The sequence below is a fragment of the Balaenoptera borealis genome (genome assembly GCF_965194805.1).
Source record: "Balaenoptera borealis genome assembly, chromosome: 12".
NCBI classification, from domain to species: Eukaryota; Metazoa; Chordata; class Mammalia; order Artiodactyla; family Balaenopteridae; genus Balaenoptera; species Balaenoptera borealis.
The window spans coordinates 83,487,764-83,507,128 of NC_138869.1; the positions used below are offsets into that span (position 1 = coordinate 83,487,764).

General features: G+C 37.1%; 1 protein-coding gene across 18 annotated transcripts in view; it reads right to left on the minus strand.

Annotated features, from left to right (window-relative positions):
- PKHD1 (PKHD1 ciliary IPT domain containing fibrocystin/polyductin) overlaps nucleotides 1–19,365 on the minus strand; it is a 476,353-nt gene that overhangs the window by 49,492 nt on the left and 407,496 nt on the right. For 15 of the 18 annotated variants that reach the window (XM_082346239.1, XM_082346233.1, XM_082346242.1 and 12 more), the window contains 3 exons: nucleotides 18,139–18,246; nucleotides 11,718–11,876; nucleotides 8,124–8,246 (listed from right to left, as the gene is read on the minus strand). In XM_082346239.1, coding sequence (XP_082202365.1) covers nucleotides 8,124–8,246; nucleotides 11,718–11,876; nucleotides 18,139–18,246 — 390 coding nt within the window. Of the gene's footprint in view, nucleotides 1–374; nucleotides 5,783–8,123; nucleotides 8,247–11,717; nucleotides 11,877–18,138; nucleotides 18,247–19,365 lie in introns of those variants that run through there. The other 3 variants (XM_082346237.1, XM_082346245.1, XM_082346232.1) reach the window with 3 other exon arrangements.

Sequence of the window (19,365 nt, forward strand, 5' to 3'; positions counted from 1 at the left end):
CCTCAATTTAATCTAACAATGAATGGGAGCTGAGGTGAGGAAGAAAGAAGGTAATAGCAACATAATATAAATATGAGTACTCTCTCTATATATAAAATATATATAACACACTTTTGATTTGGAGCAGTAAAACAAGATAAAGTAATCATGTTCCTTATATAGTTTTGATGATGTGTCAATTAATATTCTGCAAAGCCCACATTATCCATATCTCCTCTCTCTTCTTCCACAGTCCTTTTGCCTAGCATGTATCTGCCATGGTCCTCTAACTATGGGATAATTCTCTTGCTTAGAGCTTTCAGGTTATCCTAGTCTCACTATGGGATCTTCAAATCCTTCCAGAACTGTTCCTTGACAGCTCAAACTACATTGCATTGTGCCTCAATACTTGCTGGCTGGAGTTTCTCATTTGACTTGGGCAACTCTTTCTATTATTGGACACCTTTCCTTGTATGAGAGTCTCATCTTCCTCTTAGGACTTTGAGTTCCTTCAGGGAAGGAACTTTTTTTGCCATTAACCTTGCCCCTCTGTTAAGCCCAATCCTATGCCAAGTATTGAGCTTGGTGTCATCTCTATAATTACCGCTCCCACCAGGAGGAAAAGATATAGTTTATCAAGATCAGCAAATAACCAAACAACAAGAATAATCAATTGTCAGATAGAAGCAAAGTTTAAAAAGGCAGAAGGGCTTTGAATTTTTATCCCTTTGTACAACCAATACCATCTCATGTAAGGGGAATCAAACACTGCAAGTCACCTATTTTCAATCCATTGAAGGTATTGTTATTCTGTTTTTGAGAGACCGTCTTTGGAAATCTATTCCCCCTTGTTCTTCAGGTCTGCATCTATTCATAAAAGACTAACACGAGTGTAGCTTTCCTTTGCAGGCCCAAAACCATTTAAAAATCTCCCATGAATTATTTACATGGCAGCTCCAATCAGCAACATAGCTGACAGACTCCCCAGCTGAAATGAGAGTGCACTGAGTAAAGGTGCCGAGGGAGGCTGGCCACTTCCCACTGTGAGGTTATAGACAGAACTAAGTCAGCACACATTATATGTCAGCACCGACATCAGAAGGAATCCGATCCTTTGATCTTGGACCTCCACAGGAAGCTTAGATCTCAGACAAATGAGATAAAAAATGAATTTATAGCAGATATGTGTCCTAAGGCATTCAGCTGAATATTTGGGTTTTAGGGAAGGAAGAATAGTGAGTATCAAATCATATGAAACGGCATGCCTCCTTTCCACCTCCATCTCATTGGTGAGTCCCCATTAAAATGGAAAGATAGCATTTCACATTGCTCCTCCACGTTATCTGAGAGTCCCATTTGTGGGTTTGATCAAGTTTCAGGAAGAATGGGGTAAAATATGGGAACACAGATCCTTTCTCTATGAAAACCAAGACTCCGTGGTTTTGGGTCCATCCAGGTCCATCCACAGTCAGTGAAACTTTTCCAGGTAACTTTCATCTCTTTTGGCTTCCAGAACTTTCTTGGGCAACAAATATGCTGAGCTACGGTTTTAAAAATTTGTGTGGGTAGTAGTCATTGGCTTCTTTTTTTTTTTTCGTGTTTCTTTTTTGTTTCATTCACTAGTTTGTTGTATTTTTTAGATTCCACATATAAGTGATATCACACAGTATTTGTCTTTCTCTGTCTGACTTATTTCACTCATTGGTTTCTTTTGCAATGGGATAATTAACAATGAATCTCACCTCTCCCCCCCCCACTCCCACTCTTTATATTTTCATAGCATAGTCTCCATGTGCTGCATTTAGTGTTGGATGACCTGGATTCAGTACAAAAGACCCAGTATAATGACCTCTATTTTGAAGCCTAAATAGGATCTAAAGCAGCAAGATGGATGGCTGATCAGCCAACATAAAGAATGGACTCCACTTTGGTTTCTCATTTGTCAATAAGGGCACAGTCCTGCCCACATATTGAAGAAGACATATACATAATTAATAAATAACATTAAATTATTCATTATTAATTGGTAAGTATTAATTAATATTAATGGATACATATTATAAATACTATCACCAATGTCCTTTCTAGATTATTTGTTCCTTTAAATGAAAAATTATCATTTATTTTTAATAAACAATGCATGGCAAATCAGGAAGTATGAAAATTTTTAGAAGATAAAGAAAAAAATGCCTTTAATCCCACATATCATAAGTGATCTCCACTTTATTATGTTTGTAATACTGTAGCAATGGCTATGTTTTAGTAAACCTAGTTTAACTCATTAATCTAGCTACAGTTTACTTTGGTATATTTTTTGAAGTGTGAAACTAGATTAATAAATGTTCTAAAGAGTCAAATTTACAGCCCCATTTATAGACTAATGCTAGTGTTTTCCTTTATTTTTATTATCTCCATCACATATTACATTTCTATATCTAGTATCTATATCTATACCTAATTGAGATTATTTCTCATAATGTGCTCATATATTCTTGTGTCAGTATCACATTGAAGAATAGTGACATAAATATTATCTCTCTGGTTGAGCTACCTTTTCCCACTGCCAAAAACAACAATTTCCTGTAAAAAATTAGTTTTCTAGTGTTGATCTATAGTTTCTGAAGAATTTTAGAATCATCTTATGCTGTTCTACTCCTGTATAAAATAATTGGAACTGTGTTAAACCAAAGTTAATATAGAAATAACTGAGGTCTTTGCAATATTAGTCAACCTAATTAGAAACATGTTGTAATTCCCTATGTATTCAAGTCTTCTCTTTAAACTATTCAATAAAATATAGTTTATTTTTTATATAAGTCCCATATATCTCTTGTTTATAGATTTTTTTTTTCCAAGGCAGCATATTCTTTGTCACTAATGTGTATTTCTTTGTCTTTCCTAACTGTATACCATTGGCTTATACAGTACGATTTTTGCATAGATTGACATTATATTTGAGTAAGTTACTCAAGTTATTTATAAATTATAGCAGTTAGTGGTTGAATCTTTAAGTTATCATTAAATAATAATCTGTAAATCATCATATATTTTCTCCAAAGTTGTCCTCTAAATTTTGTTTTATATCTGACTTTGTTTCTTCCTATTCCAAAATATATGTTATAAAATTATGGTAAGAATGAGCTCTGTGTTTTACCCTCATTTAAGTAGGAATTCTTCTAATATTCCATTGTTACAGTTAATATTGGATCTCGGTTGCAAATAGCATTGGAACTCTCCATCTTATTTACCAGGCATCTTATTTATTCCTGGTTAGTTTATTTTAAAGTTTCCTTAAGGAGTAAGTGATAGATTTTATTTATGTCTTTAAATTAGGAGATGTTCATATCTTTTTATTATATGGCATGGACATGCTATTTATTAATAACTTCCAAATATAGTTTTACTTTCTTGGGAACTTGGGACAATTTCTTGTTCTAAACTGTTTTGCTCTTCACTGTTTCCAGACATCTTGAGGCCAGCCCTCTCCTCTCCTCTCCTCTCCCTGTCATTCCTATAGATTTGTACTTACAAAAAGGTAAATTGACAGTCTTTTTTATTTTACATTCACAACACACAGCATATACAGTCAGTAGAATTCAAACGTGGTAGAGATAAGAAATCCACGAAGTTAATGTTTATGGTCACACCTGCATGGTATGGAGCCCCTTTTCACATGTCAGTCTTTCATTCCCAACATTCGGGGCATGTATTTCACATACACACACACAATAGTGACCAGTAGCCAGACACAGATCAGGGTACGATTTGGAGAAGGCAGCACTGAGATCTCCAGCAGTAGCTGTCCTGCAAAGACAAAGGCAGTCCCCAGGAAACTGGGAGAGGAAACTCAGGTGGCCAGCAGACAGCATCGCCTGGAAGGAAGTTGTCGCTTTTTGCCCATTGTTAGGACCCAAAAGATGTGTGGCCATTGTCCTGTTGTTAATCTTATGAACCAGGATAAAATTTCTCCATCTCTTTTAGATGAGATGAGTAGCCGTTTTTTTTTTTTTTTTTTTGTCAGCAGTTGTAGGAACTGCTGGAATCCAGGGGTCTCTGGAAAGGGGAGAGGGAAAGGAGAAAGGCTCATTTCATCTCTACCTTCACCATTTACTCAACAATGGTGATCAATGGTCTCATGTCCTAACACCCTCTGGTAAAGGTGCTGCTGGGATTAGAAAAGATACAGAATTTAAACAGAGGGATCTGGACAAGATAAAAACAAATAATTATATTACATATAAAAGGTGTTAAATGAATAAAAGGGAGGTGTCACAAAAGTTGAGAGAAGGGGACTATTCCTTCTAGATAAAAGATTTTGAAAAAAAGAGAAAAAGTATTTGATCTGGGATTGGAAAGAATGGAAACTTTAGATCTGTGGGTACATTATAGAAGGGTATCTTGAAACCGAGAGTCTTATTCTCTGTGTACAGGGAATACTGTCCTGGTGGGAAAAGAGAAAGAGTGAAGGAAGAACATCTATGAGGAGTGTGTTAACTGAGGCTGAACTGAAAATGTATCTGGGAAATGGAGTGGGTGGGAGATGAAAACCAAGACACAGCAGAGGTGGAATTGATAAAACCTAGCAAGCAAAGGGGCAGGGTGGTAATGGGAGACTAGCAGTTAAAGGTAACTCTGAGGTGTCTAGCCTGGGAGATTTGGGGGATATTAACCAAATAAGGGGAATAAGGGAACAGCCGAGAAGGAATGGTACAAAACAGAGCTTCAGCAGAGCAAAGCAGGGCTCCTTCCCTGATCTTCTGTGAACCTGAGTTTGTGCAAAGTACACAATTAAACCCTTAGCAAATGGGATTTGAAACCGTGTGATATGATTTGGGAGCTGGAAGCACTAAACATGTAGCTTAGGATAATGGCATTCTTTCTCTCCTTTGGCATTCTCTCCCCTCTTCAAATTCTTCAAATACATATTATTTGTTGTGATTGCTTTACACTTACTTGTTTATTGCCTGGAATTGTTCTTTCATTTTCCCCAAAATATTATTCTTGTGTCCCAATCATATTAGAAATTCATAAAGGATAGGTAGCCAAATATCATCTCTTTGTAACTATACAGAGAGGACCTCATAAGGTACAAAAAAAATTCAGGAAATAAATAAATACTTATTTAATATGTATTAGAAGATAAAATTTAAGTTCATTCATTGTAATTCCAGCAATCTCTCACCTAAATGTTACAGAGACGAGTAATCGCTTCTGCCAGGATTTCTCAACCTTGGAATCACTGACATCTTGAGCCAGATCATCTTTGCGATGGGGGTGATCTCTTCTCACTAGATGCTAGAAGCATCCCCCTCCCCCAAGCTGTGACAACAAAAATGTCTCCAGACAATGCAAGGATCCGCTGGAGGTAGGATGACCACATGTCCCAATTTGCCTGAGACTGAGGGAGTTACTGAGACACAAGGCTTTCATTTTTAAAACTACGAAAGTTCTAGGAAAGCCAGGATGACTTGGTCACCCTACTTGGGAGACAAAATTGCCCCTGGTTAAGAACCATTGGCCTGTGGGAACAGAGAGCCATCTTTATATGACAAATTCCAAAAACCATTAAGTGCGACTATGGAGGTATGATTTCAGTATTTTTGGAACCCCAAAGAGGAAAATATTCATTTTCATTGAGGTGGGGAGGATTAGAGAAGATTTTATGAAAAAAAAGGGCATACCAGCTGGTGCTGAAAAGCTTGAGGGGGTTTGAACAGGTGAGTGTGAGGAGGGGGCAAGAAGGTGAAACCCAGAGTAGGAGCAGGAAGACAGGGTGGAGTCAGGTCTTGGAGGGCGTTGAGTCCTAAGTAGCGAGAAAGACCAACAATAAGTAACACATACACAGCACATACAACACGCCAGGAATCTTTCCGCACTCTAGAGTGACATTAACTCAATCAGCATCACAATATCTGAGTGTGGGCAATATTATTAGGACAATTTTCCTGATGAGGAAACCGAAAAGCACAGAGAGGACTGTGGACCTGCTTGAGGCCACGAAGTAAGTCAACAAGGGAATCAGGATTAAACCCAGTCTTGCTGACACCCGAGTTTCACGCTCTTAACTGTCACATTCTCCTGCCTCTCTAACTGAGGCTGGTAATTCATTAAATCTTCTGAGTAGCAAAGTGACAAAAGCAGATGTCAATTTTAAAAGCTAGCTCAGATGCTCCCTATGTCAAAAACCCTGGTAAAAGTAAAACACAAGGGATACATGCTTTACTCCCTTCCCTGTTGCATACATACAATTTTTGCTAAAAGCCGTAACGTGATGAATTTACAGTCTTAATCTACTGGACAGTGGAAATGCTTGATTCCACCAGCTAAATATGTGAAGGTGTTGCTCTGTGTTTGCAGAGTGCTTATGAGAGAGACGGCCAATGGCTTGATCAGCAAATGCCACAAGTTTAAAAACACAGAAGGAAAAGGAAACTAGAGTGCCACGGTAATAATAAAATAAAACTTAATTTATTTAAAGCTAGCAATAATTAGGTGTTTTGTAGCTGGTAATAATCTCCAAAGAAAAGCAAGAGATGCCTAATTACTTCCCTTGGAAACAATGCTCTTAAGATTCGGACAAAGCTTAGAAGATAAGAAAACAAATCCTCTCTGATCCCCAGGGGAGGATTTGGATCACACATCTTTCTATTTTTAACTTGGATGTCCTAATAAAATGGCCTCTTTCATTCTTCTGTCTCTTCAACCTAAACTCTTCCACAGGAGCCCTGTCCCTTGTTTCATTCCTGGTAATTTATTAATAATCTCCCACATAAAAAATGTCCCTTAATAAAACATCCAGGCATTGTGGACTGTGTAATGTAGTTAATTTAAGCCGGGAAACTGAGATTCATGTAAATGGCCATATTAGATTAGGGGAAAGATTAGCATCACTCCTGCTGGTTGCTGGAAAATGCAGTTGAATATGCTCTTCTACACAGAGCTGGGTTCAGAGGACCATTTTCAAACACCTGTCCTGAATTTGCATGCCATAATATGGACAAGAAGCTTCTGGAAACCGAAGTCGAAGTGGTCTTAGATGGAATCTAGAAAGATCTCCTGCCCCCTCCTCTCTATCTTCATCCTTCACACCCCCACCCACTCACATTCCCTACTACTTTCTGATGCAGGTCCAGGAGGTGAATGGAGTATGGATGGCTAATTTGATGGGAAACTTAAAAAAAAAAAAAAAACCTCATTTACTCTGTGGGAAAAAATCCAAACAGGCAAACAAACTGATACGCAGATACACACAGTCACCAGAGTTCATTAAACTCATTAGAGGCAGAACAACTTCGGACTGCTATGGTTTGGTGAAACATCCACTCAGAACTGGTAAGATTTGGATTCCTTTTTGAGCAGAAAATATCATGATAATTGGCTATTATTTAGGGGAAAAAAGGAATATTCTCCTATTTAGAGCATATGTTTCAAAATATTTCAGATCCATCGAAGCTTCATGAATATTTTTCATACACCATACTTGTACTTGGCAAATCCATCTTGTGTTCTGCCCATTGTCTTTGTAATTTCTGTGTCCTTAGAAGGACAAAACATTGGTGTGTGATAAATGCTTATCTTTTCTCTGCTTGGCAGCAACTCTAATGACAGTTTAACAATATAGCAAGCAAAATCATCTGGCATCATGCACAACGTAGGCAAATAATACCTTTTGCAAAAAGTACAACTAAACAACAAAGCAGAGCTTAACAAAGCTGACTTATTTCTTGAGGGTTCTTGCATTCAATCTACTTTGCATAGTTGGTATTTGGCAACTCCATTCTCTTCTTTCCCAGATTCAATTATGTTGCCAAACTGGCAGCTTTGCAATAGCTAAGGGAAAGATTATATGCCTATACTCTGGTTTTTCTTTCCTCTATATAACGAATTCAAATGTTAAACCCATAATCTTCTAGTAAGAAAAAATATATATAAATGTCAACTCGAATAATTGGTTAGTAGCTGAGTGAATCAGCTGGACTCGTGTGTTCTTATACTGGGGTATAATTTCCTTGAGAAGAAGTAACAAAGGCTAAAGAGGGGCTATAAACTAAACTGATTCAGAAACTGGCAGCCAGCGGGAGGCTCCAGTTCACACACAATGGGTTTGTTTCTCTTGTGGGAATCATCCCATTGTCCAAGCTTACCTTCTGCCATCGTGGTGCCTTCTTTTTCAGTCTCTACTTGTGATCCTTGGCGTTTGGGTGAGACGTGGCTATGAGTCTTTTGATCATTAGTCTGGGATTCAGAAATCTCTTCACTTTTTATTTCTGTATTAATGAAAAAATACATTGGCATTTTTTAGAATAAAGTGACATTTTTATTATAAATGGGCCCTAAGTGTTAGGATATTTCCCTTCTCCGCTCCCCCAAAATTATTGTGATATACGTGCAGTAGAATGCATTTAATAGTCTCAGAGCTTAAGGAATAATGAAATAAAATCCCATATACTGACCACAACATTGAGGTATAAAACTACCATCCGATATACTTGCCACCACATGTAGTTACTGAACATGTGAAAAGTGACTAGCTCAAAAAGAGATGTCCCGTAAGTGTAAAATACACACCTGATTTTTCAAAAATGTAAGATATCTAATATTTTTATATCCATTACATGTTGAAGTATTATCTTGATATTTAAGGTTAAATGGCTGCTAGAAAATGACACTATGTGTCTCACTTTGGTGGTTCGTGTTATCTTTCTGTTGACCAGAGCTGCAATGTTACTAATACTTTTTAAAAACATTTTATTTTGAAATATTACAGATTCACAGAAAGTGTCAAAAGAAATGTACAGGGATGACCCATGCACCTTCACCCAGCCTTCTCTCTACTTCCAACAACTTGTATAATGGCAGTATGACATCAAAACCAGGAAATTGGCATTGGTGCAATCCACAGAGCTCATACAGCTGCGTGCTTTTGATTGAAGACTTTATATCTTCAGTCTGCTCTTGACTAGAGTGATGCCTTCTCTCCTATTCATTTGTTCATTAAATATATTAATAAAAATACATTTACATTCTTCATGTCAGGCATTGTTCTAGGCACTGGAAAGCCAATGATAAGTATGAAAGACCAGGTCTGCCCTTATAGAGCTTTTATTCTAGTTTGGATGGCAGAAGAAAAAAAAATAAATTGTAATATGATGTCAGATAATGCCATGCCAAGACATATGATGATTTTCTCAAGGAAAGGCACTTTTGTGATTGAGTTTTGAGCTGAACTAGTTGATTTTTTTCGCAGGACACCATTTTTACATTGAAAGAACTTGAAAGAATGATTGAAAGACAAATTATGGTTATTCATACTTTGGTACTGGGAGTTTTTTTTTTTAAGTAAATGAAGTGAGCCTGTAACTTCAAAGAAACGATTGACAGTATTTGTTGCCAGTAATATAAATCAAGCTCACATGGGAAATTTTAGAACTTTAGAAAATTTTTATCAACTACTATAAGCTTCACAGATTTCTAATTCTGTTGATATTAATGTGATTTTTTTTTTAATTATAGAAGGAAATATATCAGCATTTTGTAGACCTGCATAACTCAGTGAAACAACATTTCCTAAATGGCCAAAGCATAATGTTTCAAAATCACGCATGGGCAAAATCTCCATTCAAAGTACAAGGTAGACTGGTGCATTTTCATGTAACAATATAAAAAGTACATTGAGATGTACCTTTAAGTAACTTCCTCTTGTCCAGGTTGGGTGCAGTATCAAAGAAGAATGTCTACGGTATCTGTAAAGGTTATTAATACTCTTCCTTTTTCTACTATGTATCTGCGTGAGGCTAGATTTTCTTCACATACTTCAGCCAAAACAATACATTGCAACAGACTGAATGCAGAAGCTGCTAAGAGAATCCAGCTGACTTTTCTTCAGGCAGACATTAAAGAGGTTTATAAAAAATGTCATTCTTTTCACTATATATTTTTAAAACATAGTTTTTAAGTTAAAAATATGTTATATTAACATATAATGCATGTCTTATTTGTATTTTAAAATAAATTAATAAATAAGCTTTACATGTTCTCTCTTAACTTCTAATTTGGAAATACTGATAGATAGAACACACAGTGACGAAAGCTCTTTGGGGATTTCGATAATTACTGAAAGTGTGATGAGGTCCCGAGATCAAAATTTTGTAAAGTGCTGCTCTAGTCTGTACAGCTGGATCAGAGAATCCCTTTTAGGAGGAAGATAGGGAACAATATCCTCTCTGATTCTAAAGTAATGAATGCTAATTATAGCAATATGAAAAATACAGAAAGATATAAAGAGGGAAATAGAAATTACTCATACAGAACTGATGACTATGTATTTTTTCATGAAGTTCCTCCTAATCTCTTTAAATTTTTTAAAAGAAAGTTAGAAGTCTGTGTCCAGTCAAGAAAATATGGAAATTAAATACAGGGAAATGTGTCCAAAGATACTGAAAGGTTGAGAAAGCAAAAAGAGGACACTGAGATAACTGATAACGTTAGTAACTGCAGGAAGAAGCTTCCTCTAGAGTTGGGTGAACAAAAGAGAGGAGATGGGGTGAGCGAGCTTAGAGGACAGTCCCTCCATGGCTGGGAGGTTTAACTATAAAATGGAGGATGAGAATTAAATCACCTACTTCACGAACCATGAGATTAAAAATTATGAAAGTTCTTTACTTTCAAACCAGAAAGCACTACTCACATATACACACACACACACACAAACAGATTTTTAGATTTTAAAACAAAGACCAAAACCCGTGATTCAACAAATCACAGGCAACAACCCAGGATGAGAGCCCATTCTTCTTGAGAAAGACAAGGGATCCTTGAGTTTTCTTTAAGTCTGTGAAGCCTGATGATGCCAGGGAGGGAGGGAGAGACCAGGCTGAAGCTTGGTTCAAACTAAAGAGCATCTAGTGGAGCTTCCATCCCTCAGCATCTCTCAGAAATCCAAGCATAGTGAACTGTCTAGTGGTGGCACCATGCTACCTCCTCTTTCCTTTCTTAATTTTTCACTTTCTCTCTTTGCCTCTCCTCATTTCACCTCTTTTATTCTCACTCTTCCTTATCACTTTGGTTTCCTAGTATCTCCTAATATCAAAGTGTTTCATCCATGTCTCCACCCACCGCCCCCGCCCCCCCCCAAAAAAAAAGAAAGAAAGAAAAAGATCAGCTTCTGGGAAAATGCCTAAGAACACAATTTCTATGCTCCTAGCGAAAAAAAAACAAAACACACCAAGCACTCTTTTCCTTCTTCTGAAAAAGCAGAGGACATTTCCCCTTTATTGAACTCTCCTTTTGGAGGGTCACCTGGGCTGTAGGGCACAGTGTTTCAGAGTCAGATATGGAGAGAACAAAACTACCCAGTTTGATCCTGGTGGTGAGACCTTGGGCAAGTCACTTAGCCTTTCTGGGCTTCATGCTCTACCACTGAAACACAGATGTAGTACTTAGTATCTACTTCATAGAGTTGTTGTGAGAATTGAATGAATTCACATCTCTAAAGTACTTAGAATCCTATCCATAGTGAGTATTCAAAAATAAGAGCTGACATCATTATTGCTATTATTATTATTTAGAATTAGACAATCCTTTACTCTACTGTATGAATTGAGTAATTTGGCTCCATGTGGTTTGATATGTTACAGAGGCTCATAAAAATGTCTCTTTGGGGGAAGAAAAAGAATAGTTAATATATTATACATCATGGCATTTCCTTCAGATATTTTTATTAAAAAAAAATTACATACTTCTGCTTTTGCTTTTCTTAAACCAACAGCAAACGAGGCAGCACAGAGCAAGCCACGAGACCCCTGAGCACAGGGAAGCAGCCAGGATGATGGTGGGCCTCTCAGATGGAGTTGCAGGTAAGACAGCAAACAGCCTGGAGCGAGCTGTAAAATTGACCCCTGTTAAAAAAAAACACACAAAAAACCCAAAATAATAACAATAGCATATTAATAAGATGCTAATATAAAATATTGTGGAAAAGATATGGTTACAATAGTACCTGGCACATAGTTGATTCAATAAATATTTATTGAATTAGATGATTCAATATATGAGTCAATAATAAATCCAAGACTCATATTTCTAAAGAATTTCAAGATTCCAACAATAATATATGATTGTTCTTTCTACTTCTGTCCGTTATGATGGGGAATTCTTCCAATGCTCTCCTATTTTCAGACCTTTTTTCTCCACCAGTGCAAAGCTGTAGCTTCACTCTCATGTTCCACTAATTAGAACAGAAGCACTCCGGACTCCAGATTGCGTGAAACTACTTGCTATGACATATGTATCTCATTTCAAATACAACATGTAACACATCAAAACAAGGGCACAGGGACTCCTACTATGGAACCAAGAGAATTTCTAAGGTCCACAAGAATTTTGTTATCTGGAAAACCAGGGGTAGAGCAGGGGTAGATGGATAGAGCCACCGTGGCTATGGATGAAGGGGCAGAATGGCCATTCTCTTCAGAGAGCACATCTTTCTAAGAACTCGTCTCAAACTCCTCCCTGTTTTGTAGACTGACAAATTTGGTTCTCACTCCATTAGTGTTTTTGAAGCAAGGTAAAAAAGAATCTAAAAAAGCAACAAAACAAAACAAACAAACAAACCCTTGTCTATACACACAAAAACCTGTACACACATCTTTGTAGCACCTCAATAACCACCAAAACCTGGAAACAATCCAAATGTTCTTCAACAGATGAATGAATAAACCAACTGTGTTTTCTTCAGGCAATAGAGTAAGACTCAGCCAAAGAGAGAAAGAGAAAAAGAAAAAGGAGTGGGGAGGAGGATAGAGGGAGGGAGGGAGGGAGGGAGGGAGGAAGGAAGGAAGGAAGGAAACTATTAATAACCTGTAACAACTGAGATGAACATCCAAAGCATTATGCTGAGTGAGGAAAGCCCATCTCTAATGGGTACATATGATATGATTCCATTCATATGACGTTTTAGAGAAGACAAAATTATAGAGATGGAGAACAGATCAGTGGTTGCAGGGATTAGTGGGAGGATGTGAGGACAGAGGAACAGCATAAGGGAGACTTCTGGGAAATGTTCTGTATCCTGTTGTGGTGGTGATTACATGAATCTATATATATCTTTGAGTTTATAAAATGACCCACCAAAAAAAACATCATTTTTACTGTATGTTATTTCAAAAAATAAAAATTTAAAAACTTTGCCTATAATTTTGGGAATGATAGATATGTTCATTATCTTAACTGTAGGGATGGTTTCATGGAAGTATAGATTCATCAAAGCTTATCTAACTGTATGCTTTAAATATGTATATCTTATCATATGTCGATGATATCTCAAGACAAAAATTTAAAGTCGAAAATAAAACACTTGCCTGTGATCATAAGTTAGTTATAACCAGCATTTTTGAGTAGGTCGTTCAAAACAAACAAACCCCAAATCTCTGCTTTCATCTGAATAATTCAGGCAAAAGCAGAGTTTGTATTTTCTCTACTCAAGGAAACACCATGTTTTCTTTGCTGTGCTTTCCTTGGGCTGAACCTGACAATTTGATTGGAGGTCACAGTTAAAGCTCCAGTCTCTTGACTCCTGGCTGACTTGGTCCCAAAGCTACTGTAACAAAATTATCTAGAAATGCTTCTCCTGTGGGTACATCTTATCCTTGAGCCATATTTGGCTTGTTTGTTATCAATTAGTTGCTTTTTATGGGCAACTGAATAAGCTAACTCTAGCCCAGAGACAGGGGTATGGATTTTACTAGGGATTCACAGAATTAAAAACAAAATTCTTTATTCTTTTATCCGTTTTCCAATAACTGCTCAGTGATTGTTTACTTCACCACGTAGATAAGTTACTGTTCTCATTCTTAAGATATTTACAAGCTAATAAATGAAATAAGATACACATACAAATGTTTTCCATACAAATCAGAATGTGACCCATGCCACCAGAATAATGCAAATCAATTGCTTTGGAAGGTTATTTTCCAAAGGTTATGATTGGGGAAAGCTTCCTAGAGGAGAGAGTATCTAGATGGGGATTTGAAGGTTGAGCAAATAAAGACAGAAAAGAGAAAAAAAGCAATCAATGTTGAAAAAAGTACTGCCAGGAAATACTAGGAATCAGTGCAGGAAAGCATGTGAGGCAAATTTTGGTGGGCATTAAATGTCAAAAGCCAAAAGGCCCTTGACAACATTCTGAAGGCAATGAGGTGTCATAGATGGAAAAATTCTGACCTGAGAAGTGGCATGAGCCACCTGGGATATAGAAGATCAAGCCATGGAAGTGTTTAGAACACAAATAATGACAGAGAGGCTGAAGTCAGGCCTAACGTTTATAAGCCTGGAGCAGTAACCTGAGTCTAAGGGTGAAGACCACCAGTTTTTAAATATTTTTAGCAGCAGAACATTATTTAAATGTAATCTTAGGCAGAATCTCAGTACACTCACTTATTCATAAACAAATATTTATTTGGGTTTTTTTTTTTTTTTAACACCCGGATGATGTAATGCTGAACTAAGCAGAATTCCTGTCCCTTCTGGGACTTAGGTTCTAATGGGGGACACAGCAGGCAGGCAATAGACAAACAAGCAAATACACAGATACTCTGACGCTGAGTGATGAGTGCCATGCAGAAGTCAGAGAATAGCTGGAGAGGGGAGCAGGGTTGAGACTGTGGTGTAGACAGAGTGAGGCAGAAAAGGGCTCTCTGAGGAGGTGACATTTGAAAAGAAACCTGGGTGAACTGGTGAGTGACCCATGAGAAGTTAGGGAGGAGGAATATTCCAGACTCGGAAATGGCCACTGCAGTTGAGTTTTTCTGGGTTGGGTGGCAGGGTGCATCCCATCTCAGCCCAGTGGCCCTGGAGAACCCCCTAAGAGTCCCATGGCTCCAGGAAATGGTTAGAGAAACCACAGCCTAGACCATGGTAATGACAATGCACGTGGAAAGGCTGGGTGGGAAGTCGGTAGAACAAACTTACAGACACCCTGCCCTCTTGACAGTGTCTCAGGAAGTTCAGAAACAGATAAATGAGCTGGATTAGTCCACACGTTATAAAGACTTATGAGGATTCCATATATACTTGGTTAGACCTATGTAACTTCTCAGTTCCTCAATTTCTATATTTCCAAAATAGCATAGCGATTATAGTCAATGATACTGTATAATAAACTTCAAAGTTGCTAAGAGACTAGGTCTTAATTGGTCTCACCACAAAAAAGAATGATAATTATGTGATGTGATAATTATGTGATGAGATATAGGTGTTAGCTAACACTACAGGGATAATCATATGGCAATATATAAATATATCAAACCAACATGCTGTACACCTTAAACTTATACAATGTTATATCAATTGTATCTCAGTAGAAAATAAATTATATATATGTATATGTATATATATATATACATATACATATATATTTAATGAAATAAGTCCTTAATGATAAGTCTTTGGTGTATCTATGGAACTGAAGAAATGTATGTCTTTGCATGCAGTGATTAATGAAACATTGATTAAAGTGACATCTATTTCCACTTAAAAACATAAAGACATGGACAATCTTGGAAACTTTAGAAGGACAGATTGCCAATTTCCATGATCTAAATAAAATCAGGAATCACATCTGCCATTATCTGCCATCTCTGGGCATTAAGCAGATGTTGAATTCTGTCCTTTTTCTTCAGTTTTAAGAAAAATAAATAAATAATGAGACAAAAAAATAGTAAAATAGGAATAATGATGTGTTCCTCTCTCTAAGGGAGAAGAGGGAAAATAATGAAAATGATTGTAAGTCTTCTGCTTGATTCAGGGATGAAGCAACAATTACAGTCCCATGAATCAATGCTTGTCACAGCTATTCTGTTGGAGCTTATTAAAAAGGAGAAATGTCATTGAGTGGCCTATCAATGTGAGGATGAGAGCTGCTTTCCCAAATAATTCCAGCCTTAGACATTGATACACCTGGAAACGAGGATTCACTCTCAGGACCTGTACTGGTAATGAACATGTGGCTGTGGGGTCACAGAAGTGCAGGCCTTCTGATGTTTTCTATTTCTCTTCCATCTTTTCTCTTCTCACTTAAACAGAGCCTCACCTCATAGAGTCAGTCTTGAAAATTACGAAGAATAATTTAACGAAAATTCTAAAGGAAAACTTCTCAAGACGATTCCTCATTTAGGGGACTTTACAAGCTGAAGGTGGAAATTAAAGGAAGCAGTAGTCCAGTAACTGTGAACACCAGGGCCAGTTCAAAATCACACTGTCACTGAGAAGCTTCTGTCTACACTATAGTTTACATTCAGTTGTATAACTTATGCCTTAAAATAAACTTGATGAAGTATTTAGTCTTAGTTAACCACTGAGGAAACTGGAGGGCAATGGTCTTTTAAATATGCAACAAATCAGGACCAAAATATCCAGCTCTGCACATGTCACCCTTCAAAACATATCCTTGGGAATCCCATGGTCAAGGCGCTGAACATTCTTTTCCATGAATCTGTACTTACATCAGGACAACGTCTTAGGTATTAAAAGAATAGCTGCCCTACAGAATTAATAATACTACCTGACCCCAGATGATATTCCATTTATGAAGAAAAATTGTCTAAAACTTGGAACTGAGAGAAAAATAATGATTACAGATCTTAACAATATCATACTGGAGCATTTTCAAACAAGCCCATCCAAGGTTTTTCAAATTCTCTGGAACACACTTTTGTTTGACTTAATATTCAATATTTAGGGGTCCAGTCTTGTGAATTTGTAGAAGATTGGTAAGCTGCAAGTGATTTTCATCCAGTAAGAATGGAAGTGATATTTGTAGACATGCAACTCAAAGATTAGAGTTTGATTGCCCTGTATCCAATTTAGCAAACTGATTTCAAAGCAGTCCTTTACAGGTTATAAACCTTGCCATCCTCCTGGTTCCCTCATTAAAGAGTAAAGTAACTTGTTGACAAGTACTCATTATATATTTTCATAAGAGCCATATTTTTAACTTTTTGAAAAGTATACTGGTGGTTTGAATTTAAGTTTCATGAAGGAGAACTAATACCTGGCCTTAGTTAAATATTTGTTGTTGGGCTTCAGACACCTCACATCAAAACATTTAATTTCCTTTGCCATTTCCAATATCTAAGCAGTTTAAATCCACTCATGATTGTTCTAGTGTATTTTTTAAAACTTTGCATTATCACAGCTGTGCATTAACTACTTTCCACAACTGCATGTCTTAAGTACCAGACTAATTTCCCTGACTCAAATTAATAATTGATTATAATTATCTACCTTTCAGTTCAAACGTGATGTTAGTATTTTTAGAATTCTTTCAGATGCTCTCTTAGGTGAGGAGGGTTTTTTTCTGGTAAATTACAAGATTGGATGCAATATTTAAATCACTTTTTTCAAGTGGTAATTCTGTGTCTCTATCAAAGTTCAATCCTTTGTAAAAAGGATGTCCAAAACTGGACTCTTACCACTCCTCTGTAGGGTGCAGCCTGGACTCTACCCATCATGGAAATGGGAGAGTAGTATTTTTCATAAGCTCATCTGGCTTTGAAGTTTAAGTAACATATTATTTACTACGAAGTTATTGAATAGTATTACACTTTAATAAAGCAAAATTTGTCAAGAATACTTCCAAAGGGAGAAGGTTTCTCTTTAATGTTTTGTCAAGAAGAACTGGATCATATAAGCAATTTACACACACCTTATACCTACACTTCTAAAGTACCAGGATTTTGAATGGGTATAGTCACCATTTTAAAGGTGGGGGTGGGGCAGTGGATGAGGAGGGCAGGACTGAAAGATAAGATTTCATAATACTCGATACCCCAGGACTCTCCTTCTTATAAATTAAAATTCTTAAATTAATACCCAACCAAATTACATCAAATGTCATAGAAAAAAAAATAGAACATTCAAAGTAAATTTTAATAACTAGAGGAAAATGTACATTTGGATTCTTGCTTACCATGATTCTCATGAGGCTTAATTTCTACATGTGTTCTTGCTTCTCACACCTTAATGATACAACCAAGAGAATTTTTTCTCTAAACTACAATGACTTCTTATTCATGATAGAAGCTAGTCCCATTATAAAGGAGAAGGGGTTATATTTTTTTTTTAAAAGGAACAGATAATAAAAACACACTGTGCTGAAATTACCTGGAGGGGAAGTGACAGTAAAAATAAAGTGCCAATTTGACCCAGAGATCAAAACTGCCAAGTTGGAGAACCTCACATAACCATCTTGAGTTTCTGCCTGAGTACATCCTACAAATAAACACAAAACCAAAAAGTGAATGTTAGTTACCTACACAAGAGCGATTTCTTCAAGTCTTCCCTGTAGAGAGGCAAATGAACAATATAGAAAAAAAAATTTAATTGAAGAGTTTACTAAATCCATCAGGCTTCTCTTAGACAAATCTTGGAACCAAATAATCCAAGATAGAATAATAACAACAACAACCAACATATACTGAAAGCTTACTATGCCAGACGTTGTGCTTTATATTCATCATTGTAAATAAACTACACAACCCTATAAACTATACTATTACCAATATTCTAGAGATTAAGAAATAGACTCAGGGGCTTCCCTGGTGGCACAGTGGTTGAGAGTCTGCCTGCCGATGCAGGGGACACGGGTTCGAGCCCTGGTCTGGGAAGATCCCACATGCCGCGGAGCAACTAGGCCCATGAGCCACAATTACTGAGCCTGCGCGTCTGGAGCCTGTGCTCCGCAACAAGAGAGGCCGCGATAGTGAGAGGCCCGCACACCGCGATGAAGAGTGGCCCCCACTTGCCGCAATTAGAGAAAGCCCTCGCACAGAAACGAAGACGCAACACCAGCCATAAAGAAAGAAAGAAAGAAAGAAAGAAAGAAAGAAAGAAAGAAAGAAAGAAAGAAAGAAAGAAAGAAAGAAAGAAAGGAAGGAAGAAAGAAAGAAAGAAAGGAAGGAAGAAATAGACTCAGGAAAGGTTAAATTACATGGTGAGGGGGTTATAGCTCAAATCTGTCTGTTTTCAAAGTTTGTATTCTTAGCCACTATTTTATACTGACTATTTAAATGTCTCTCAAGAAAGAAAGTCTATTCTCTTTCTAGGTGGTCAGTTTCTAGGCTCTGCCTCTCTTCTAGTCAAGGGATCTGTGGTTTATGCGGTGACAGAGTTAGGACAATAGATCAGGACCACAGCAATGCATCAAATCAAGAGTGATAAAGGCTACCCTGTTCAGCAACTTGGATTGTCTGGGCTATGGTTTCCCTGAATAAAATGCAAAAAGGAAAGCTGACATCTTCTAACAATAGGCCATCCATTTATAAAGTAAAAGAAGGAAACTTAGCTCTGGATCCCATTCACAATGCCTTTAATTAGTCTTCTGACTCCACT